Source organism: Oppia nitens, unplaced genomic scaffold, assembly GCF_028296485.1.
Source record: "Oppia nitens isolate AA-2021 unplaced genomic scaffold, nextdenovo-longstitch-racon4-pilon3 scaffold11_pilon_pilon_pilon, whole genome shotgun sequence".
NCBI classification, from domain to species: Eukaryota; Metazoa; Arthropoda; class Arachnida; order Sarcoptiformes; family Oppiidae; genus Oppia; species Oppia nitens.
Window position 1 is genome coordinate 2,774,815 of NW_026533190.1, and position 26,344 is coordinate 2,801,158.

Genomic DNA, 26,344 nt, shown 5'->3' on the forward strand with positions numbered 1-26,344 from the left:
GTGGCCGATAAACAAGGATTTCGAGCACATGTCGATACCAATGAGCCGGGAACTGGTCATCAGGACGCCGCCGATGCCATCTATAACGGTGTAGACAACACTCACGGCTATAATAATGACAATCAACATAACTATCATCAGAGCCATAATGATTACAACAGTAACAACGACAACAATAATAATAATTATATCAATCTTAATCATTATAGTGCTCAGGCATATTTGGACAATGATAACAATAATTATGATGACCAGGCTCAGGGTTTAAATAATAATAATAACTATGATAATCAAGAAACATTAATCAATTTATAAATTATCAAAAATTGTATAAATTATTACTAACAAAATTGTTACACAATATTGTAATAATTTATTTAGTTGTTTTTAGTAGTTATTTAGTTTAAATAAAAGTACAGATTAAAAAATTATTTAAAAAAATATCATGTTTTAAAATACTCAAAAACAAAAAATTTGTTATGCTAATTATTATACTGTAAAAATTTGTCGATTAAATAAAACAAAATTTAAATTAATAGTATTTTATATAATTTATTTATTTACGACAACAAACATCGGGTCGATGTTCACAATCTGAGGACATTTTTCGGCTGTATTAACGATAGTGTAAACAATGTCAAAGACAAACAGACACTAAAACGATCGGTAATCGAGGAGTACATACCCGGCGATGACCACTACTAGATGAATGATGTAGTCGACGACGATATCGGTGAAGAAGTAGTCAACATCTTCAGCACAATCGGTGTCACCAGTGATGCCATATACGAGACACTGACACAGACGGCCATCATTTTTATTGTTATTTTGTTTGTGTTGGTAGTGATCAAACTCTGGTTGAGTCTCATCCTCCGATGTCCGCCGCCGACCATTGATATGAAAACAAAATGATTTTTTTATTTAATATTAAATGATTTATTTCAAAATGATTTATTCAATATACTATTTATTTGATTTATTTTTTATTAACTTTCTTGTTATACTGTTTTTTTATATTATTTTTTATTATACTTACATACTGTATATATTATAAAATAAAATTAAAATTAATTTGAAAAAAATAATTGTAAATAATTTTAATTGAATTGTTTATATTAGTAAATTTAATGTATAAATTGTTATTTTATAAATTGACATTAAATAGATTTTACATAAATAGATGAGATTGTTTAAAAATTTAATTAGTGTCTAAATACAATATAAATTAGAGCAATTAAACAACTTTTTGTTGTTTTTTATTAGTTTTATTAACAATATTATAATTATTATACTGTATATACAAAATTTATAGATTAAAACTAATTAGCAATTAAACAAAAATAAAATATTTTTATATAAATTATAATATTTATCTATTTGTAAAAATGTGATTTAAAACAAAATACTATAATAATAATAATAATAATAATAATAATAATAATAATAATAATAATAATAATAATAATAATAAAATATAACAAAATTTACAAATCGATACAATATATATTAATTTTTTACTTTGTCTTAAACGATAACAATTTTAGATTAAAAAAATAGTATAAAAGCAAACACTTTTACTTTTTTTGTTTATTAGTTGCATTTCATTTGCAAAATATTTAATATTACTTATTAACTGTATTTCTATTACACTTAAAATCAATTGTCAAACAAACAAAAAATGTTTTCAAAAAGTTTATACCTTTTGTCGGTTATTGTGGCCATCAGTGGCACCCACTATGACAGCGGATATTCGATATCGCACCGATTACAGGACAACCATGGTTTGTATTATATATATATATATATTATAAATAATATATTATGCCATATTTTTACATTAAAAACAATGACTGTTTTTGATAAATAATGGTGATTAATAATTTATATATATATTTAAGGAAATTACAAGTTTGGCTATAATATAAAGGACAAGGAGGGCGGCGAAAATTCACGAGAGGAAAAGGGTGGTCCACACGGAGGTGTTGTCGGATCATACAGTTTGCACACTCCTAAGGGAGGCAAACGCATTGTTCACTATGTGGCCGATAAACAAGGATTTCGAGCACATGTCGATACCAATGAGCCGGGAACTGGTCATCAGGACGCCGCCGATGCCATCTATAACGGTGTAGACAACACTCACGGCTATAATAATGACAATCAACATAACTATCATCAGAGCCATAATGATTATAGTGCTCAGGCATATTTGGACAATGATAACAATAATTATGATGACCAGGCTCATGGCTTAAATAATAATAATAACTATGATAATCAAGAAACATTAATCAATTTATAAATTATCAAAAATTGTTAACATTAAAATTATTACTAACAATATTGTTACACATTATTGTAATAATTTATTTAGTTGCAAATAAAAGTATAGATTAAAATTATTTAAAAATACAATGTTATAAAATACTCAAAAAAAATTATGCTAATAATTATAGTGTAAAAATTTGTCGATTAAATAAAACAAAATTTAAATTAATAGTAATTTATATACAATTAACTTTAATGTATGAATTATTGTTAAATTTATACTAATTAAAGTTTTTTATGAAATCATATAAACAATTTTTGTCGATAATTGTATAGAAATGCATTAAATTTTATTTATAAAACTAAATAATAATATTATTAAACAGTAAATATTTTATTAATACCCTATAATATTATATTATACTCTAGTTTAATATACAATAAATTTAGTTTAACTCAAATATAGTAATTAATACCAAATTATTTAAATTAAAAATATTATTAAATTAATTTTTAAATTCTGCAAATAAAATCATAATTAAAATAAAATAAATTATAAATAACTATATTAATTTATAGAGTGGATTAATTATACACAAAAAAATATAAATAAACTGATAAATGCAAAATAATTAAGTAATTAATTATTGTAAATTACAATTTGTAATATAAATGTATAAAATTTATTTACAGATATAAGTTTTGCGGTATAAAATATACAATAATTTTATTACCCTTATTTGTGATAAGATATTTTTACAATTTAGTATAGATTGAAAGATATGAAAATTCCGGTAATTATATAATAAATATGCAAATAATAATTATTATTATGACATGTATAGTATTTAAAAGTATATTAATAAAGTATTATTGTTATATCAATTTATAAATTTTTTTTAAAATATTGGTCATTAAAAAATAACAATTAATACAAAATAGTTTAATTTACTATATATTTAATAAAAAAAATACATCAATATTTAGGAATATTCGCTAAATAGGAAATTCGTTTAATTAATTTAATAACAAAAAAATCAATTATATAATGAAATGTTTATTTAAATTAAAATAACCTATTAATTAATATAATAATATGTTGTCAAAACTTTACTAATTATCACATAGACTAAAAATTATAAATGATAATTTTTATCGATATCTACATCAAAACAATTTACTACTAAACATAATATATGAATATTAACATAATTTTTAACTTTGTCTTAAAAGATAACAATTTTAGACAACAACAAAAAATGGTATAAAAGCAAACACTTTTACTTTTTTTTATTTATTAGTTGCATTTCATTTGCAAAATATTTGATTTTATTTATTACACTTTAAAAATCAATTGTCAAACAAAAATGTTGTCAAAAAGTTTGTGTCTCTTAGCAGTTATTGTGGCGATCAATGGCACCCACTATGACAGCGGATACTCGACATCGCACCGATTACAGGACAACCATGGTTTGTATAAAAATATTTTTAAATTAAAAACTATAGCTGAATTGATAATTAATATGATTAATAATTTATAATATTTTTAAGGAAATTACAAGTTTGGCTATAATATAAAGGACAAGGAGGGCGGCGAAAATTCACGAGAGGAAAAGGGTGGTCCACACGGAGGTGTTGTCGGATCATACAGTTTGCACACTCCTAAGGGAGGCAAACGCACTGTTCACTATGTGGCCGATAAACAAGGATTTCGAGCACATGTCGATACCAATGAGCCGGGAACTGGTCATCAGGACGCTGCCGATGCCATCTATAACGGTGTAGACAACACTCACGGCTATAATAACGACAATCAACATACCTATCATCAGAGCCATAATGATTACAACAATAATAATAACAATCTTAATGGTTATAGCGCTCAGGCATATTTGGACAATGATAATAATTATGATGGCCAGGGTATGGGTTTAAATAATAACAATAATAATAACATTGATGGTCAAGGACCTATGATAAACTTTTAAATTATTAAATTGCAATAATTATAACTGATACTAACTTTAAATTATTAATTTTGTAAATAAAATCAATATTAAAATAAAATATTAAGTATAAATAACTGCATTAATTCATAATGGTACGATATATACAAAAATAAGCTTAATAAAATTTATTTATAGATATGTGTTGTACGATATAAAATATATCATTTTATTACATTTATTTGTAATAAAATATTAGTACAATTTATAAGTTGTTACGAAAATATACCAATAACGGTTATTATAATATATATATATATACTGCATATCAAAATACAAATTAAAAAATAATAATTATGACATCTACGGTATATAAATATATTAGCATATATTAATACAGTATCATTGTTATATCATTTGATAAAAAAATATCAAAATATTCATCATTAAAAAATACTATTGAATACAAAATAGTTCAATGAATTGCATAATAAAAATATATAACAATTCATTTAGAATAATACATCAATATTTAGGAATATTCGTTAAATAGGAAATTCGTTACACAAAAAAAATAATAATTAATTTAATTTAAAAATAGGAATCAATTATATAATGAAATGTTTGTTTGTGTTTATCAAATAAAAAAATGAATGAATAAAATTGTGGTGAAAAAATATGTTTAAAAATTTTGTGCAATAACATCAATGTGTAAAAGACAAGTCATAAAAAATAATATTAATCAAAATTAATAATAAAAAACAAACAATAGTTTTGTAAATATATAAAAAATTATTAGATGTATAAATGCAATATAAATTAGACAATTCAAACAACTGTTTGCTGCTTATTATTGATAGTTTTATTATTATTAGTAATCTTATAATTATTGTTGTTATTGTTATGTTGTTGACCACCGACTTTGTTATCATCGGTCAACATATACAACAAGTGTTCAATTGATTCGCAATTCTTATGGCAATCTGGAAGTGACTTCAAGGTATCGATTACGTGATCAATCATTTCATCCAATTTTTTAATTTCTTCATTGGCTTTCACTTCATTTTCTTCCCAAACCTTTCGGTTTCGGGAATATTTTGAACCCAATTTGTCAATCATTTCTTCTTTGACATCAATGGACTTCTTCAACGAACTGTTCTCACGGTTTACCCGATAGAGAGTGTCTTCGGTTTCCTTAAGACTGTCGGCCAGTATTGTCCGCTCAGATGTCAAGAATTCAATCGTCTCTTTTGACTCTTTGATATCTGATTCCAGTTCTTTGATCTTTAGTTCGCATTGTTTTAATTTCTTTTCCAATTCAGACACTCGCGAGTCGTCGACTGATGAGTTGGTAGGACTTACGTCTTATATATACAAATAAAAACAAAGTAAAAAAATTTGTTAGCAAATTGTCATTAAATATAAACTAAAACTACTACTACTTATATAATGTCATAAAACTACTGGCAATTATAATAATAATAATACCGGTAATATTATATAATTATTTTGTTTGTCAAAATGCAGTATCAATCATTTACAAAACTATTATTTGAATATTATATAGTCATATAATAAAAGCTATTAACTTTTAGCTTTAAGTTTTTAAAATTTATATAATACATATATATTTTACTAATACATATACATGGATGGCATTTAAAATCCACTTATTTATTGTTGTTTTTTATAATAGCAAACAGGTATATATATATATAATATATAAAATATATGACACATACCTGTGCTCTTTTATTGCCTGTAAAAACATATATAGCCTAACTTTTTTTAATAATGTAAAAACTTGTAAAATGATTATTAAATTCAAAAGTCGTGATTATTTTAATACATAAGACGTGAACTGCAATACAATAATGTTTTGTATGTTTTTTTTATAAGTTTTATAATATTATATATATAACACAAAACAAAATTAAAACAAAACCCAAAACAAAATAGCAAAAAAAATCTGTTTTTAGCAAAAAATTAAAATTAATGTAAAATATTTGTGCATTTAATTAAACATTGTTTATATGTATGTATGTTTCACATAATAATAACAATATTATAATAAAAAACTATTTTGAATATAACACATATATACTTTACAATAATACCCTGAAAAACAAATCATAAATACAATTATAAACATAACTAAATTTATAATAATAGCTAAAACTTTTTTTCTTATCAATTGTGTGAATAAATACATAAATAAATAAATAAGAGAATAACACAAAAATGCATATTAAAAATATTTGCTAAATAAATTCACATATTTTTTAAATATCACAATAACAACACAAATCATGATTTATAATAATAATTTAATAATTATTATAATGTAAATACAATACACGGCACCACAGTGTGTATATTATTTATCTATTTATTTGCAAATTAAATTATTGATGGATTGGCTAATAATAATTTTTTGATGCATAAAAAAAATTAATGAATATAAAAATATTTTAATGGTATTTTTTAGATATCATATACATTTTATACTTACCATAACTTAATAACTTTATATATATATATATAAATAAATAAAATCGTGCCAAACATATGATAATCAATACAAGACAACCGCAACTAATATGTCATGTCATAACTTATAAGTCAATTACTAATAATCTAATTGTAAATGCATTATAAGTTATAAAATAATAATAAAAAAAATACATCCCAAAACATAATAATAATAAATTATTAATAATACATCAAACCATATGTCTAATAATGATTATCATATGAATGTCCAATCAATTGGTGTATTAAATCTTAACTATTATGTTGTTTGGGGTTATTCATCATACCATGACTCCTATCATAGGAACTGGTCGTCATATAGTTTCTTGACCTCTGCGGTAATCGTAGACTTCGAGTACGGGTCAGATTTGTCGTGCGGCGCATAATAACTTCATGGCCAGCGCCGGTACCATTGGTAGACGTACTGAGACCGCTGTCGCTGGTGTCCCATCGGGATAGTGCTTAATATATTAATACAATACAATAAAATATCAAATAGAGGTTAATATCGATTGAATTATCAAAAATTTATTTATTTTCTATTTCTTTCGTTCAAAAAAATTATAAAATAAGAAAAGGATATATAAATTAACATAAATTAATGCCATTCATGTCATTCATATAGATATATAAGTTAAATAGTTTTATTTTTTTTCATAATACCTTTTCAGTAAAATTATCAGTAATTTATTTAATATAAATTATACTGTAGTAAACCTCAATCTTATACAGTAGTGTTTCAAAATCAATATAATTTATATATGATATTTATATCTTATTATATTAATTGTAATAATAATAATAATAATGACAACTTAGAAAAAAGATAATTATAATAATGTTATCAATACTATACTAATACAGTATTTCATAATAACAATACACTTTAACATTTTCAATAAAAAAAAAAAATTATTATAATATGCTTATAGTTTGTGCAACTAATAAGTTATTGAATTTATTATATTACTTATAATTTATTAAATAATATATAATAAGATATTTATTTCCTGATATATAAGTTTTAATATTTTCATTATATATAATCAAATATATATATTAAAAAAAATTATACAACTTTTTCCTCCCATATTATTATTACGTTATTTAAAAAATACACAAAAAAATTGATTAAATAATGTATTAAAAAAAACTAAATACAATCTATTGTAGGACTGTATTGTAATGTATATTATATATTATAAACTCTGTATAAATACAATGATAAACAAATATAAGTAAAATAATAATAATAATAATAATAATAATAATAATACACTATATTTAATGAAACATATAATTAATCAATCAAGATCATTTAACTATATTACGATTAACTTTTTTTATTATTAAGTGATACAATCATATATATAAATATTAATATCATATTAATCATTCAAAAAAAATAAAATAAAATAAAAACATATATAACAAACACACACAACATATAAAATAAAATACAACAACAAAACTATCAAAAAAAAACTTTTGTTTTTAACATACAATTAATCATATCATTGATTAATTCATTCATTCATTCAATGATATCCTAATCATTTAAATAATTTGTTTAAATAAAATATTAATACCCAGGTCATCATCCACACAATACAAATATATATATATATAAACATACCTTTTTGTTTGGCCAGTGAGCTAATAGTTGAGGCCATTAGCCGAGAGGACGGCGATATGTGCGGCGACAACGGCGGGTGCGCGCCATTGCTTAGCCTGTTATTAGTCGACGGCATTGTCGTTGGTGTTGCGGTTGGGTTTGGGTTTACTGGGAACTGGACTTTACAATAGGTTTGGCACACAACACAAAACATACAGTCATTCAATAATAATATTAATTATTATTTCGTTTCACAATAAAGACAATATGTTATTAATAATAAAAATAATAATTAGTTTATTATAATTATTACGTTATTATTATGACTGAAATCAATTGTCGATTGTTTTTGTTTGACTCTCTCTCTCTGTCTTTCAATATGTGTTTGACTACTATTACTACTACTATAATACTAACTCAATGTATTTAATAAGTTTTGTAAGTATACAATGCATTCATAAAATATTTGAATACATTTATTAAGAGTAGAGTAACTGAAAGCAAGTGTCCAACACATGCATGCATTGAGTGATAGTAAGAGAGAGAGAGACTATAGTGTGTAGTGTATAGTGTATTGTGTGTTAACTGTTGTTTGGGTTTCATTAGCGCCTATGCATTGATGTGTTGTTTATTATTATTATTATTATTATAATTCAAAATATATATGTCATGCGTACTGCATATATACATAGTATGTGTATGTACTAGACGTTTATGTGTGTATATGTATATACTATGTATGTCTATGTATGTATGATGTATGCACTGAGCTATAATTGATATGATATTTACAGATATTACGTGTGTTTTTTTGTTACGTTTGTATGTTATGGTGAAAAAAACATGAATGTATTGTGTAAAGTGATATTAATTTTTTTTTATTAGAGTACAGTAACAGTCAAATGGTTTGCATTACATATGCATTACATAGTATTAAATAAAATAAACTTACATAACATTACAAAACTTAATTAACTTTTTTTTAGAAAAATAGAAAAAAAAACTAATTTTCTTGTTATTGTTGTTATTGTTTAAAATGTTGTTAACAACTAAACTATGCTTTTTTGTAGAGAGAGAGAGAGAGAGAGAGAGAGAGAGAGAGAGAGAGAGAGAGAGAGAGAGAGAGAGAGAGAGAGAGAGAGAGAGAGAGAGAGAGAGAGAGAGAGAGAGAGAGAGAGAGAGAGAGAGAGAGAGAGATTGTTAAAATTATATTAAATGCTTAGAAAAACAATAATAATTAAAAAGTTTTAAAAATTAACATGGACATTAACAAACAAACAAACAAAACATATTATTATATACAATGTAGATAAACAAAAACTATAGATTAAAAAAATTATATTTTATCTTCTAATTAATGGCTCTATTTTTGTAAGCATTTAATTGTGAATTTTTAAAAAAATAATAATACTAACAGTATATAAATAAAATAAATAAATAAAAACTATTTTTAAAAAAGTTTATTTAACTTTTTCTATTTGATAAAAAAAATAATTAAATAATAATAATAATAATGTATAATTAAAACACATAAATAAATACAAAATGTATCGATCAATTTGTTGTTAGGCAAAACAAAAATCAATTTTTTTAATTATCATAAATTATTATATACTATCAATATTAGTATCAGTTAATAAAATCAAATAAAAGTAGTTTTTATTTATTAATAATAATAATAAGAAGAAATAAAACTATTTTACATTTATTTGTAAACATTAATAGTTTTTATTTTATTTAGTTTTTATCGAAGAAAAAAAATGTTTAATTTATTTAATATTAATTTATTTTTTTACACTATTTATATATCCATATAATGATAGTTATTATTATTTCAAAGTAAAGGTTTTAAATTGTTGTGGTTTGACATCAAAAATAGCTATAAATAACACATTATATTCTTCAAACTTTTATATTAATAACTTGTATTATATTATTATTATTATTATGGGATGTGTCTCACTTTGCTATCATTAAAACTATCTTTTTTAAATTAAATTACTAAATAATTTTATTTATTATTTTTTGTTGTATTTTTTGATGCATTAATATTTTTATTTATTTGTTTGTTTTATTTTTTGGTTAGTTTGTTTGTTGTTTATTCAATATCACTGCTAACTTGTTGTCAATATAATTTAAACATTTATTTTTTTAAATAAACAATTTATTTGTATGCAATTTATATATTTTTATTAAAAAAATATACCTGTATTTTTAAAATAGGCTATCAATATAGCAAAAATAATATAAAATAATATTAAAAATACATTAATAATAACATCTTATAATAACACAATGCATATCCTTAAGCGTGTAATAAAAAAATTGTTTTTCATTGAACTATTATTATTATTATTATTGAATACTGTATATAGTATACTACTATTATATTATATTATTTTTTTGCTTTATAATTGAAAATAGTGTGAAATTTTTTATTTGAATGCAAAAAAAATAGTTCATTATAATGTGATTCAACATTTTGATTTAATTTAATTTTTTTACACACACACACACACACACACACACATACATACATAGTATTACATGTATTACATACACACCATATAAAGTATATTATAAATTATATTATGTATTGGTGAACATCATATATTATAATTTAGTATTGTTTTTTTGTTGTTGATGAGGTATTGAATTTATCAACAACAGCAACAAAAATGTTAATTCATAATTACTGTATTATCATAATTGTTAATATACATATAAATAATTATTATTTATTAATTTATTAAAATTTCTAATAGTATGTGTATGTATATACTGTATATAATATTTACTATAACTGTATAAGTTGTGTAAATTAAAATTTTATTAAAAAAAATTTTTAGGTGACTGAATTTCAAGTGAATTTTAAAACAATTTTTTATTTTGCTGAAAAAACTCATTTTGTATATATCATATATTGTTATTATAATTATAATAATTATAATAAAATATAATATAAATACTTATATATATATATAGTTTATCCCTTTTAAAAATATTTTTGTGTAAAAGTTGTTTCTTTCGGATAAAATATTAAATGCGATGACTCTTTTTGGGGTCAATTTATTATTATTTATTTTTTGATGGCTATATAATGTACTAAATATATTGGTTTTTCAAAACAAAAGTTTTTAAAAAAAACGGATAACTATATGGGAAAGGGCTAACAAACAAACAAACAAAATGTGGTGCTTATTATTATTATTATTATTAGTATTATTATTTTGTTTTGTTGTTATTGTTAGAAAACTAAAAGATTTTATTTTATTAGCTCACAACTCACAAGTTATATATAAATAATCACTTAATATAAAACTTTTCAGTTGTCTCTGAAAATTTTTATTTGAAACAATAGCCCAACAAAACACATACAGTATTTTTTTTTTGTTAAGTATTATCTTTTAATACATATGTTTCTATTTTTAACATTATTATCATTATTATTAGTAGTAGTAGTAGTACTGCAATAGTTTTTGTATTAGTGTTATCCTAATAATACTAATAATAATAAAAACACTGGGATTTTATTAAGTACTGGTTTTTTTTGCAAACATAATAATCAAATATAATAATAATAAAAACAACAAGTAATGGGTTAACTAACTGTTTCTCTTAGTCTTTAAGTAAATAAGTCTTTACTGTATATTAACATACAGTATAATAATGATGAAAAAATGATTATATAAATTATTATTAAACAAAACATAATAAAAAAAAACTTTCTGCACGTTAGCAATGTTTGTATTTTATTTTTAAATATATTTATTATTATTATTTTTACTATTATTATTAATAATAATAATATTATTGTTCAATAAACAAATAGTTTTTATCATATTTGCATAATCAAAGTTCAAGAATTTGCATATATATTAAAAATAAAATTCATAATTTATTCTCAAAATAAATATTATATTTAATCTTTTGACAACAAATACTACAATTTCAAATAATTTCATTAATATATTAAGTATTTTAAGCTTAAAGACATCGATGACATATTTTTTCTAGAGATTTATCTATCATATTATTAATAATAATAATTTATAATTTTATATATTATACAATAAGAGTTGTCTGTTTTTATTATCTATAGGCGCTTTGATGGACTGATAATTAACTTTAATTTTTATTTTAAATTTAGTTTTCTCTTATTTAAAACTCAAATCTTATCATAATTTGTAATTTAATATCATATCGATTAATAAACTATTAATATTTAGTAGTTTAATATTAAAACTTTTTAGTTAAAAACTTTATTTCATAAAAAAACTAACTTTTAATATCATTTATCACGGTTTATAAATTAAATATTAATATTTTTTATAGTTATTAATATATATAATTATAATTTATTTTAAAAAACAGATAATCAATAAATAGAAATAAAATAACTTTGAATAGGAAATAAGTAAATAAATCAATAATTTTTAATTTGTATTAATTTATACTAATAATGTAATATTAAAAATTATTTTTTCTATTAAATTTGTCTTAAGTAAAAATATATTAGTAATTTAAATAATTTTTTTTTATAAATTTGTGGACACATTAGAAATACAATATTTAGTTAATTCAGTTGATTTAGTTAAAAGATTATTATTAAATACATATTACTGATTAATATAGTTTAATTAATTATATAATTAAAACTAAATAGTGTATAAACCTTTTATTTTTTTGATGATACCCCGAATAAATAATTTTTTATTTAATTTAATAACCATTTAACTAATCAATTTTTATCTTTAATTAGCTTTGTGTTACAGTAAAATTATTTATTTATTTATTTAAAAAAAACTAAATTTTATTATTATTTTTATTAACAGATTAACATATTATAATAACATAAGTTTAAATTTATAGCTTAATATTAGCATATTTGATGCCCTATTGTGATTACAAATTGATGCTTTAATTGATAATAAATACAGTATATATATATTTAAAAATTGAAAAGTATAAATTTGATTAATTTTTTTTATTATTTTTATTATTTTAAAAGTAATTAATTTTCCATAAAACTGCTAACATATAGCAACATATTTGTTGTTTTTAAAAAATTAATTTTGGTATATATTTAGAAATAATTTTTTTTAAAAAATATAATTATTTTCTATTATATTATTATTACTTCTCATTGGCATTGATATCATTTTTTGTTTTGTTGGGTGTGTATTGCTTGTTTAGGTGTATATGGTGTGCCATTTAAATAAAGGTATCAAACAACTCAAATAGGGGGGTCAACCATGACTGATGATGGATACGATCCGGTGCTTCATCGGTGGGCGACAAATCAGTCTCCTCACAGGCGGCGCTTCCCAACTTAAATTTGCCACTATATTTGAGGAGGTGAGGGGTGAAAGGTCACACAAAATGGACAGAAATTTAATATAACAATTTAAAAAAAAGTTCAATAAGCTTGACAGTGTGTTCAATTGAAACTAGAAGGGGGGGGGGTAGGAGATGAGGCGGTATTTACCAGAAAAGTAGTTCACCGATTCCGTATAGCCGCCGGAAATAAGTGGCTAAATGGACAGCCGCTTCGGGCACCTCTTCAATAGATTTTTGTCTCCAGTGGTTGAAAGCACTAATTTTTTTAGAGACAACACAAACAAAACACATTTTAATCATTGTTATTACCGGTATATACAATATATATATATATATATATATATATATAGTTATTGCCATTCCCTAATTAATAGACTACCATTACCACGTATAGACACACATACATACATATGGACTTACCAGCAACAGTACATTTGTCTGTCCTCATGTTTTGCGTGATCGGTAATCCAAATGAGACGTTTGTTAAGTTGTGTTTTATACCAGTGCAGCCTTTCCAGATGCATATTGACTCTCATGTTTGTACCGGTAAAGCCCATTATTTCAATGGGATTGATACACCAATTCATATATGTAAATATATGGGTCATACCTCCTGATATGACCATCACTTTGACCAGAATTTTTAATGGATAACGAATCAATATATAGAGAAACGAATAGAGACCAGAATAGACCAGTTGTCTATTGGATATATATATATATGGGAGTCAAATAAAAGTAACAATTTTAGTAATATATTAATAAATATATAGTTTATATTTTTTGTAGTGACGGCAGTGTGTGTGTGTGTGTGTGTGTGTGTGTGTGTGTGTGTGTGTGTGTGTGTGTGTGTGTGTGTGTGTGTATGTATGTTTTTCAGATATATGATACATACGCGCAAAATAGGAAATGTGCGAACAAATCCTGCGGCAAACCAAGATATGGACTGCCGACCCGATCGATTTGCATGAGTCGTTCATCGAGAGCTCTGGCCAGTCCACTCAGTGTACCCTTTTTGATTTTTCGTGACCCGGTGCCGATAACATTGCCAATTTTGCCGCCAGCTTTATACAGTTTAGGATTGCCCTCTTCATCATAACCATCGCCTCCTTTCTTTTTCTTTCCTTTTCCGTTTTTACCCTTTTTGCTGCTATCATCTTCTTCATCGCCACCACCGCTGTCACCATCATCTTCATCGTCTTCGCCCTTCTTTTTGCCTTTTTTGCCCTTTTTGTCACTGTCTTCATCCTCGTCGTCGTCACCGCCTTTGCTCTTGGCTTTGGGTTTCTTATCTTTTTTGCCTTTTTTATCACTGTCTTCATCGTCATCGTCGTCGCCATTTTTTTTGCCTTTTTTATCGCCACCATCTTCATCATCATCACCGCCTTTGTCTTTGCCTTTTTTGCCTTTTTTGTCTTTCTTATCACCACCATCTTCGTCATCATCACCGCCTTTGTCTTTGCCTTTTTTGCCTTTTTTGTCTTTCTTATCGCCACCATCTTCGTCATCATCACCACCTTTGTCTTTGCCTTTTTTATCTTTTTTATCGCCACCATCTTCATCATCATCACCGCCTTTTTCTTTACCTTTTTTGTCTTTCTTATCACTGTCTTCATCGTCATCACCTCCGCCCTTGTCTTTACCTTTTTTGTCTTTTTTATCGCTGTCATCGCCATCACTGTCGGCATCTTTTTTTGCGCCCTTTTTATCATCACCACCACCATCTTCATCGTCATCTGGTTTGCCCAGTTTGGCTAAGTTTACAAAAAAATAAATAAATAATATTAAAAATAATTTTTAATTAATAGTATTCATATTTATGTTTTATATATTACACTCTATAATATCACTATAAATATCTATATCAATATACAATATATAATTTTATATTAATTTAAATAATAAATTTTTTTAATTAATAATTAGTTTGTATTTAAGTTAAACGGACCTTGTATCAACAGTAAACATATTAGTAATAAAGCAAATATATAGAATTTAGGCTTAAAATTAAAAACCATTTTTGTTTTTCAATTTTTAATGATATTTTAATAAAATCATTTTTTTTAAAAAGCAATCAAATTGTGTAAAAATATGGTATTCAACAAAATGGTTGTCCCTTTAGTACATATGTATGTGTTTTTATAGTGTAACTAAATTATATATTATATAAATATAAATACTATAATATATGTTGAGATATAATTTACTTAATAATTATTTTAATTGATTAAAATTGTTTACAATAATTAAAAAAAATTTAATGATAAATGCGCTAAATTTAAAGCCATCGACAGAAATAGTAAAACATATTACTTACCACTTTTGCCCCCTTTTTTCTTAAGGCCTCCTGAACCACCTTTTTTATCAGAACTTCTTTTTTTAGGTTTATCTCCCTTTCCTTTATCTTTTCCATCTCTTTTACCACCCTTTCCGTCGCCGTCTCCATCTTTATCTGCTTTTCCATCCTTTTTATTGTCATCTTTACCATCTTTTTTATCATCTCCGCCGCCATCTTTACCATCACCACTGCCTTTGCCTCCTTTTCCATTTTTATCTGCATCTCCACTGCCATCATCTGCCGCTTGTCCTTCACTATTTTCCACTTTAGGTGTGTGCTGGTATTCCAACTCTATTTCCCGTTCACTTTCACTATTATCTGGTTTACCGTAGATCGGGATAAACAGTTCGCACACTAGAAAAATACATAATACCAGAGTCCAGCTATGCCGGCATCTAATGTCTTGGAGTGACATTTATTTATATATATTTTTTGTTGTTCACTAATTTTTTTTTGGTGGATAATACATACATTTAATTAACTAATTTGTATGTATAGTACAATACTGTATATTTATAAAGCAGCCATTATTTTATTCAATATATAAATTTATATACAGTAAATATATTTAATTAATTAATTATAGTGACCAAATAATTTATATATATATATATATATATATAATTTTAGCATATTCAATTAAATAATATTTTTTAAAATTGAAATATTATGATACATAACATTTTTAATAATTTTGTATAGTTTAACAAATTTATTTTTTAACAATAACTTAGTTAAAATATAGTGTAAATTACTGATAATTGCTGTATTTTATTTTAGATATAATTTTAAAAACATAACTATAGATATTAAAGTTACTAAATAATTCAATATTTCATATATAATTAGAAGTATTCAATAAATAATAACTACAATTTTGATATATCTATATTCTACTTATATTTTTTTAACTTATAAAAAAATATTTAAAAATATATATATCTTAACTATTTTATTTTTTACATAATTTATAAAAATAAATTTTTATTACATTAATTGTAAACGTTTTGGTCACTATAATAATTAAAACAATCTTTATTTACAGATAGGTTTAATGGCAGTATAAAATATTTCAGATATACCTATATGTATGCAAAGAGTGTAAATTAATTTGCATTAAAATTTTATTTTATTATAATTTTTTAGTTAAATTTACTGAATTTATCAAAGATATAAATTATATAAAAAATTTCATATATATATATTAAGTAAAATTATTTTTTATTAATTAAATTATAGAACATTTATATTATTTAAACCCATAAAAATGTCAGTAAAATAAATAATTTATTAAACTCTCTAAAAATTCATATAAATTGTTTTTTTTAAATATACAATAAATTTTTGTAATAACACAGTAATCAACAACAAAAATATAGTTTTATTTTTTTTAGATATATTTATCAAACAATTCAAAAACAACGGTTCCCATAGACTGTGGCACCACTCGGTCCGGTTCTTCGTTGGTTGGCTTCAAGTCTACACTTTTACATAACTCTAGTGATCTGTAGCTCCAACTTATATATATATTTAAATAAAAATAAGTAATAATACATTAAAAGATATTAACTATTTTCATGTATAAACTTACCAATAAACCCATTCATCAATTTTGTACAATCGGTTAAAGTATGATTCAACAAAACTTTGGGCCTCCGGTACCTCTTCAATACTCTTGGACTTGTAATCTTGCCATGCACTGGGAGTATGATAATAATAAATTTTTTTAAACAGTACAAACACATTAGAGGGGACAGTCATATTATTATTATAGGACTGGGTAGGTTAGTATACATACCAGCATGCATATTTTCGTCTTTCATCGTGTCGGGCCTTATCGGTGATCCACATAATCCTTCTAATAAACTCTGTCTTAAACTGTGCCAATCGTTCAATATGTTGATTAATTTTGCGTCCCTCACTGGTAAAGTCTAGCCAAGCTATCGGATTTATACACCAATTGCCATAATTGGCAATATAGCTTATGCTTACCAATAGTAACATTGTTTTGCTTAACAATTTGAACGGATATCTGATAATCAAATAGATCATTGCGTACAGTCCCGAGTAAATCAATTGTCTATAAAATAATAATAATAATAATAAATTAATGCAAAAAATAATAACTACTTTTTTCCTAATGATAATTATAATTGTTTGTTTTTTTCTTGAAACTATACTTACGTACAAAACAGTATGTGACCGGGCAGGTCCTCGGGCATAGACAGATGAGGATTACCAAAATAGTCAACCTGTGACAGCCGATCGTCCAGTGCACGGGCCAGACCGCTTAGCGTACCTTTTCGGATGGTTTGCGTACCAGTGCCCACAATGCTGCCAATTGGACCGCCCGATTGGTCAAAATTTCCATTATTTTGTAGACCTAACTCATTGGGATCAGTGCTACCAATGATGAATTGGTCGATCAATAGGAGTGCACTGAATAATAGTGATAGTCTTTTCAATTGCTGTTTGAACGCCATTTAAGTATCTATTTATTTATTAAATTATTTTTTTTAATTATATCATTTTGTTTCATAATTTCTATACATATAATATATTTAATATTATTATTATTGCAATTAGTTAGCATATGGCTGTAATAGTTTCATTCATTTTTATTTAATATAGTTTTTTTAATTAATAATAAAATGAAACAAAAAATGATAAATTATTAGTTTATTTTAATATTCTACATAAAAATATGAATAGAGTATTAATTTTAGTTTTGTTAGATTTATTAATTTAAAAATAATAGTTTAGATACTATTAAAAGTGTAATTTCTATACAGTTTATAAAAGTTAATTTTTAAAATATAAAAAATTTATTAAAACTAATATACAAATATTTTTAATTATATAATAATAAAAAATTTTAAAACATTCAATAATACAGTATTATAGATGATATAACTCAATACAATATTTTTTATATATTATTACTACGATTATAATATTGCAAAAATATACTCTTATTTTTTTGAAAAATTTATTTATTAATACAAATATTGATAGATAAATACAATTAAATTATTATTTTTAAAAAATATATAATAAGTAAAATATACTTTAACAATATTATCGATAAAAAAAATATTTTATCTGAATATATTTTTAATTTAATTTAGTTAATAAACATAATTATGTATTTATCTAAAAAAATTAAAAAAATTTCTCCCCTCCCCTCCAAAAAATACAATAACATTAAATTTTATTATAGAAATTCGGTAAACATTTGTAGTACTAGTGTGGCCCATGACCGGGGCATCATACGACTTGGCTCCGAATCTATAGTCAAACAAAAAAAAAATTTTTTTTTAAAATTTATCATATATTTTTTTACAAAATTAAATATATTTGAATTACCATCATATTCAATATTATCGCAATAATCATCTTGTTGTTTTGTAGTAAATTTCCAACAATAAACTAACTAAAATTTACAAAATAATAATTAAACAATAATAATATAAATTAGTAGCCTGTTATTAATTAAAATTAAATAATCTATAAATAAATTTGATAATTAAATTTAAGTATATTAGCGTAATTATATAAATTACACTTTAAATTTTAAATTTAATTTTCAAGTGAAAGTTGATATTCACACATATATACACAGTATATACTTTATATTTTATAGATTAATACAAACCTCATGTAACTTAAAGTATGCCAAAAACCATTGTTTTAGGAAATCCTGTGCTTCCACGGGTACTACCTTTATGGACTCCTTTTTCCAATACCAATAGGAGCTACACACACACACACACATACACAATCAAATAAAAATAAAACCGTATTAATCAATTGATGACTACTACCAGTGCACCACTATGTGTCTACTAACCAACAACTATGGTGCTGTATCTCTGAAAAGGACTTGGGCTTATCCATGGTGTTGGCCAGTCTTATCTGAAACTGCCGGTGCAGTCGTACCAAATCATCCTGTTTGCCATTGATTATACGACCCTTTTTAATAAAGTTAGCCATACTGAATGGATTCAGACAAAACATGGCGTTTGTCGGTACAATAGTCAGGGCGGCGATGGCTATCATCACTTTTAACAGTATTTTATGCGGATATCGTACAGTACTGTAGATTATGCCAACCGCACCCTTGACTAATGTTTGGCTAGAAATAATGATAATTATTATTATTATTTATCACATCAATTACAATATATTCACTTAATTAACTTACACACAAAACAATCCCATCGAAACAAGACTATAATAATAATAATAATTATTAAATATCTGTATATCAAAAGGTCTATAAAAAAATTCAAGCATTTTTGAACACATACTTGTCGGGTAGTCCGGCATATTCCTCGCCAATCGGAAAATAAGAGACAACAATGTCATCAAAAAAGGACAGTCCCGCCTCGACCGGTCGTTTCTGATAGTTGGTCGGTCCTTTGGGTTGGACAGCGCCGGCAATCTTGGCCTCTTTGGCCGTATACTTGCGCTTTCCTTTCTGATCTTTGCCCAGTTTTTTCCAAAACTGTTTGGCAAACTCTATCTCTCGCGGACCATATTTTGGCGATTTTCCCGACGACGACGACGACTGGACGCCATAGTTTCGCGGTATAGGTCGTCGCTTAACATTTTTATGATCATCACTGTCCGATTGTCCGCAAATTAGGACCCAAACCGGTAATAGTAATGTTAGTAACAAAATATTTTTATATAACATTCCGATAATATGTATTTGGGATTGTATTAGTAAAATACTATCATTTTTTTCGTTTATTATTATTATTATTATTACACCTATATTTTATTACTATATCTAATAATAATTTTTTTTAATATGGTGGTGAAAAATTAATTTAGTATTTTAGTTGTATAGTAAAAATTCAATGGTAGTGTATTACATATAATTTAGAATTAATGTTAATTTAATAAAAAAAACATTACTTATGAATTTATTTTAATAAATATACATAAAATTTAATTGAAATTATTTATTATTACATTTTTGCCAATAATAACAGTAAAATTATATTCAATGGTTATTAATAAATATAATTATTTAATTAATAGTAAGTCATCTATAATATACAACAATAACATTTAATAGATAGTTAACGATAGATTAAAAACATTAGTACTATTGATTACAGTTTATACATAATATTTTTAAAAATATGTGTATAATTTATATGAACAAAAATTTTTTCCAACTATTATTTACCTTACAATAAAAATGACCATAATCATTTTAACATATAATACAAACAACAATAAAAACAAACAAAAACACAATTATCTATAGAAATTCAGTAAACATTTGTAATACAAGTGTGGCCCATGACCGGGGCAACATGCGAGTGGGCTCGGAATCTGTTAATTTTTTTTTTGGTAAAAAATAAAATATATAATAATAAGTTTTTTAAAAAAAAATTCAATTAATAATAATTTATAGACCACTGACCATCATATTCAACAGTATCGCAAAAATCATTTTGTTGGGCTACTGTAAATTTCATACAATAAACTATCTGAAATTAATTAGACATTTATTATTAATCCATCTAATTTTTAATTATAATTATCAATCACAAACATTAACAAACCTCATGTAACTTAAAGTAAGCCAAATACCATTGACTTAGGAAATCCTGTGCCTCTTTGGGAACTGCTTTTATAGACTCCCGTTGCCATTGCCAGTAGGCGCTAGACATACATTACATACATTAGGTGAAAAAAAGCAAATAATTATTTATTTATTTTTTTGGGTGAACTACATGTGCGACAAACTACATGTTTCGTATACAACAACAACAACTGACCAACAACTCTGTTTGCGAATCTCTCCGATTGTTTTGTACTTATCCATGGTGTTGGCCAGTCTAACCTGAAATTTTTCGTGCAGTCGTACCAAATCATCCTGTTTGGTATTAATTAAACTACCTTTTTTAATAAAGTTTGCTATACTGAATGGATTCAGACAATATAAGGCATTTGCCGGCACAATAGTCAGGGCGGCGATGGCTATCATCACTTTTAACAGTATTTTATGCGGATATCGTACTGTAGTATAGATTACGCCGATTGCACCCTTCACTAATGTTTGACTTTTATATATATATATATAATAGTTAACAAAATAAACAAACAAACAAAATATCCACACAATTAGTATCAGTAATTTGAATAGTTACTTACGGGTTAATAAAAAAAAACAATATATATATTACACGCAAAACAATCCCATTGAGACAATACTGAAATGGAGTAAAATAATAATTAATATTTTTTTTTTAGTTATTATAAGATATTATTAGGTAAATATTATTTAGCTATATATTCAATAATATTTAGCTATATATTCAATATTATTTAGCTATATATTCAATATTATTTAGCTATATATTCAATAATATTTAGCTATATATTCAATAATATTTAGCTATATATTCAATAATATTTAGCTATATATTCAATATTATTTAGCTATATATTCAATATTATTTAGCTATATATTCAATAATATTTAGCTATATATTCAATAATATTTAAGTTATATTAAACTAAAATCAACAACAAATAATAATTATACAAATTGATTATAACAATTAACTGCAACTTACTTATCGGGAGCACCGGCGTATTTGTCACCTATAGGAAAAAATCCGGCCACAATGTCATCGAAAAACGACGTTCCCGATGGTGGTGACAGTTTCTGATAGTTGGCCACTCGGAATTTGCCAGCATTGGCCGCCTCTTTGGACGTATACTTGCGCTGTCCTTTCTGGTCTTTGCCCAGTTTTTTCCAAAATTGTTTGGCTATTTCTATCTCTTTTGGCCCGTATATCGGCGATTTTCCTGACGACTGGCCGCCATAGTTGCGCGGATTAGACGGGTTTCGTTGTCCATTGATTTCCGATATACCGATCAAAACTAGTAATATAATAATTAAAATGTTTATACATAATAATATCCTGATATCCATTTTTTATAGATAATTTTGTTTGACTTTATTTGATTTTGAAATATCCTATCATTTTGTTTAATTACTACAGTGTAGGTATTAAATAACAATTTTTAATATATTTCTTTAAAATAAAAATATTTAGCATGAATTATTAACATGGCTGTTGTAATTTAATTTTTTAATTAAATTTTTTAATTTATTATAACATTCAGCGTTATCATTGTATAATCATTTTATTGTAAAAAATATATATTTAAGTCATATTTGTTTTTTATGAAAAATTATTTAACTTAATATAAATTTGATTAAATTATAGTTAATAAATTTTATTTATTTAAGAAACAAATAACAAAAATTTAAAAAACAATTTAATTATTTATTATTAATTTTTGTCAAAAAATTGATCATATTATTTATTTATTTATTTTATACACGGGAAAAAAATTTGCAAATAATTTTTTTGCACACAAAAAAAATCTAAATCTAGAAAAATTTGGTACATTTTTCCAGAAACAATGTTATCCATGATCGGGGTAGTACTCTAATTGGTTCATCATCTATAAAAAAATTTAAAAAAATAAAATGAGATAAATTATCATATTAAATTAATATAATTGTTTTGTTAATTATATGTGTATGTATGTGTGCCGTATGCACCGGGATGTGATTATTATTATTATTATTATTATTATTACCAATATATTCAATGCCCTGGCACAAATCCGATCCATCTTGATAATCAGAGCAATATACAAGCTATATACAAATATATATATATAAATATATTTTAAAATAAAATAAATTGTTTAAGTATAAATTAAATATATATATATATATATATATAAATGACCTGGTGCATCTTGAAGAAGCTGGCAAACCAACGGGCGGCAAACTCTTTGCCCTCATCGGCTATGGCCTCAATTGACTTGCGTTTCCATTCGGCAAAACCGCTGTTTGGAGGTCACCAACAACAACAACAACAACAAGAAAATAAACAAATTTTACAATTAATTAATATTTTTTTAACTATATGGGACATCATCATTATCAGGAACACCCAACCCACCCCATCCCACATGGGAGTGCTTATAAAGTAATACCTACCAGCAAGCAACTTTGAACATATCCTCTTTTTTGATAACCTTATCCAATAGATTAGCCAATCGGATCTTCCATTCCTTATGTATTTTTGCCAATTTATCGTGTGATCGGTTGATTATTTTACTTTTGGCAATAAAGTTGGCCATAGAAAACGGATTGGCACAGTAGATAAAGTTCATCGGTATCCAAGTTAATGCAGATATGGCTATCAGCATCTTAAGCATAATCTTGTGTGGATAGCGGACAGTGGTATACATGATGCCCAGTGCACCCTTGATCCAGAACTCTCTGTATATTTATGATGATAAGTGATGAACGATTAATTGGTGGGAAGAGATAGTGATAGGATGGGTGGGGAACGGGTAGGAAATATATTTTTTGTGGTTAACATACTAATAGATAAGTTATTAGAGATGGGTGTAGTTTATAATAAAATAATAATAATAATAAACACAATTATATAGACATTTTGGAAATATTTTATATCATATTCAGTATATAATAATATAATAAGTACTTACACACACCACTTGCCCATTGATAGTAAACTATAAGCAAATAACAATAATACAGAAACAAAAATTAATTCAATCAATCGATGATTATATATTATAAAATAATAATAATAATTAATATCTCAATATAATACAGTAATAATAATAATAATAATAATAATAATAATAATAATAATAATAATAATAGCAACTAAAATAAACAAATAGTCTACCCATCAGGCATTCCTCCATATGGATCACCCATTGGTACATAATAGTGTATAATCTGGTCGAAAAACTGCATACCACCGCTGGCCGCCATCTTCATGCCACTGGCTTTTGGCGGAAGTGTTCCCATATGGTCAGGACCATTACCGCCGCCGCCACCGCCGGACTCTTGAGCTTCTGTTGGCTCTTCTTCCTCCTCATTAGATCTAGACTTAGGCTTAGACTTACTCTTAGACTTTTTAGACTTGGACTTAGGTTTGGGCTTAGACTTAGACTTAGACTTAGATTTTTTAGACTTAGACTTGTCTTCTGAGTCTTCCTTTTCTTCACCCTTTTCCTCTTCTTCATCATCTGCGTCATCGGCCGACGCTTTCAGCATTTTATCTTCGTCTTCATCTTTTTTGGCCACTTTTTTGGCACCTTTTTTGCCGGAGTCGACATCCATTTCCGCAAACTTTTTGCTCTGATCTTTCATAAGATTGGCGTAAAACGCTTTGGCAAACTCGACCTGTTGTGGTGACAGTGCCTTGAGTTTGCCCTTATAGGGCTTAGGTTTAAATGGTTTGGGATCCGATTTGGGCGGTCCATCATCTGATTTTTTCTTGGCTGGTTTATCAGCAATGACCACTGTCAGTATCATATGAGTGATCACTATGACGGCCACCATAAAACGGTAGCTAAACATATAGGTAAATAACATTTTTTTGATGACACCGGGGAGGATGGCGGAGGGGTGGGTGGGTTATAGTTAAGAGTTTTTTTATATATAATAAAATAATAGATGATAATACTAAACAATAAGTTTAATTAACATACACAGTATGTGTTGTCAACCATTTATGTAATTAATTTTTGTTGAGTAATTAGTTTTTTTATTATTATTTAAAGACAGCAAAATGAGTTGAAAAATATTGCTATTAATTAATAATATATATAGAAAACTAAATAATAAATCAAGTAATTTGAGATTATATTTAATAATATATTACAACTATTAGTAATTAAAAAATTTATAAATAATTAATTTGGCGCAATATTATAAATTTTATTATAAATAGTTTAAAATCGAGTTTATAATAGCAATTAATATTTAACATTTTTAATCTCAAATTTCATCTAAAAATAAATTCATTAAAAAGATATTAAATATGCTATAAATTAATAATTAAAAAGTATTATCTCATAATTAAAATACATATAAAATTATGTATTAAATAACTACTGTATTTATAACACTATTAATAACAAACATGTATTATACAATAAAATTATTTAATATATAAATCTAATATACAATATTCAGTAGCAAAATAAATCCACTAATAAATTGTATAAATTATTTATTGATAATTATTACTAAACAAAAATATTTAAATCCTATTAAACTCATTTTATCAAAAACTAATGTACATATATAAAGGATCATCACTTGTAGATCAAAACTATTTTTTGATATAAAACACTAAAATTTTAACTAAATTTTTCAAGATATTAGACATCATTTTCTAAAATAACTGTTTGATCAGCAAAAAAAATAAA

At 24.7% G+C, this 26,344-nt stretch overlaps 8 protein-coding genes across 8 annotated transcripts; 2 read left to right on the forward strand and 6 right to left on the reverse strand.

Annotated features, from left to right (window-relative positions):
* The first annotated feature begins 705 nt into the window (after positions 1-705).
* LOC128951726 (GATA zinc finger domain-containing protein 14-like) lies at positions 706-2,302 on the forward strand. The gene is made up of 3 exons (XM_054296993.1): positions 706-830; positions 1,726-1,781; positions 1,899-2,302. Exons 1-3 carry the CDS (start codon positions 706-708, stop codon positions 2,300-2,302), a joined length of 585 nt encoding a protein of 194 aa, XP_054152968.1.
* A 1,333-nt stretch (positions 2,303-3,635) lies between these two features.
* On the forward strand, positions 3,636-4,256 carry LOC128951737 (cuticle protein 14-like). The gene is made up of 2 exons (XM_054297005.1): positions 3,636-3,738; positions 3,820-4,256. The coding sequence occupies exons 1-2, from the start codon at positions 3,636-3,638 to the stop codon at positions 4,254-4,256; spliced, it is 540 nt and encodes a 179-aa protein (XP_054152980.1).
* A 786-nt stretch (positions 4,257-5,042) lies between these two features.
* On the reverse strand, positions 5,043-8,562 carry LOC128951746 (uncharacterized). Its single transcript, XM_054297016.1, has 4 exons — positions 8,383-8,562; positions 7,034-7,207; positions 5,136-5,578; positions 5,043-5,060 (listed from the first exon to the last, which is right to left on the reverse strand). The coding sequence occupies exons 1-4, from the start codon at positions 8,495-8,497 to the stop codon at positions 5,043-5,045; spliced, it is 750 nt and encodes a 249-aa protein (XP_054152991.1). The 5' UTR covers positions 8,498-8,562.
* Positions 8,563-13,484: 4,922 nt separating this feature from the next.
* On the reverse strand, positions 13,485-16,549 carry LOC128966311 (cylicin-2-like). The gene is made up of 5 exons (XM_054313161.1): positions 16,019-16,549; positions 14,597-15,455; positions 14,122-14,403; positions 13,850-13,957; positions 13,485-13,705 (listed from the first exon to the last, which is right to left on the reverse strand). Exons 1-5 carry the CDS (start codon positions 16,452-16,454, stop codon positions 13,576-13,578), a joined length of 1,815 nt encoding a protein of 604 aa, XP_054169136.1. The 5' UTR covers positions 16,455-16,549; the 3' UTR covers positions 13,485-13,575.
* An 846-nt stretch (positions 16,550-17,395) lies between these two features.
* On the reverse strand, positions 17,396-18,542 carry LOC128952444 (uncharacterized). Its single transcript, XM_054297847.1, has 4 exons — positions 18,224-18,542; positions 17,838-18,119; positions 17,631-17,738; positions 17,396-17,556 (listed from the first exon to the last, which is right to left on the reverse strand). Exons 1-4 carry the CDS (start codon positions 18,520-18,522, stop codon positions 17,430-17,432), a joined length of 816 nt encoding a protein of 271 aa, XP_054153822.1. The 5' UTR covers positions 18,523-18,542; the 3' UTR covers positions 17,396-17,429.
* A 608-nt stretch (positions 18,543-19,150) lies between these two features.
* On the reverse strand, positions 19,151-20,805 carry LOC128952386 (uncharacterized). Its single transcript, XM_054297782.1, has 6 exons — positions 20,350-20,805; positions 20,244-20,270; positions 19,890-20,174; positions 19,695-19,794; positions 19,406-19,472; positions 19,151-19,327 (listed from the first exon to the last, which is right to left on the reverse strand). The coding sequence occupies exons 1-6, from the start codon at positions 20,736-20,738 to the stop codon at positions 19,254-19,256; spliced, it is 942 nt and encodes a 313-aa protein (XP_054153757.1). The 5' UTR covers positions 20,739-20,805; the 3' UTR covers positions 19,151-19,253.
* A 313-nt stretch (positions 20,806-21,118) lies between these two features.
* Positions 21,119-23,065, reverse strand: LOC128952288 (uncharacterized). The gene is made up of 6 exons (XM_054297654.1): positions 22,639-23,065; positions 22,246-22,272; positions 21,838-22,122; positions 21,622-21,721; positions 21,480-21,546; positions 21,119-21,388 (listed from the first exon to the last, which is right to left on the reverse strand). Exons 1-6 carry the CDS (start codon positions 22,998-23,000, stop codon positions 21,315-21,317), a joined length of 915 nt encoding a protein of 304 aa, XP_054153629.1. The 5' UTR covers positions 23,001-23,065; the 3' UTR covers positions 21,119-21,314.
* Positions 23,066-23,392: 327 nt separating this feature from the next.
* LOC128952115 (uncharacterized) lies at positions 23,393-25,673 on the reverse strand. The gene is made up of 6 exons (XM_054297455.1): positions 24,811-25,673; positions 24,605-24,631; positions 24,087-24,371; positions 23,833-23,932; positions 23,678-23,738; positions 23,393-23,539 (listed from the first exon to the last, which is right to left on the reverse strand). The coding sequence occupies exons 1-6, from the start codon at positions 25,503-25,505 to the stop codon at positions 23,466-23,468; spliced, it is 1,242 nt and encodes a 413-aa protein (XP_054153430.1). The 5' UTR covers positions 25,506-25,673; the 3' UTR covers positions 23,393-23,465.
* Positions 25,674-26,344: the final 671 nt, after the last annotated feature.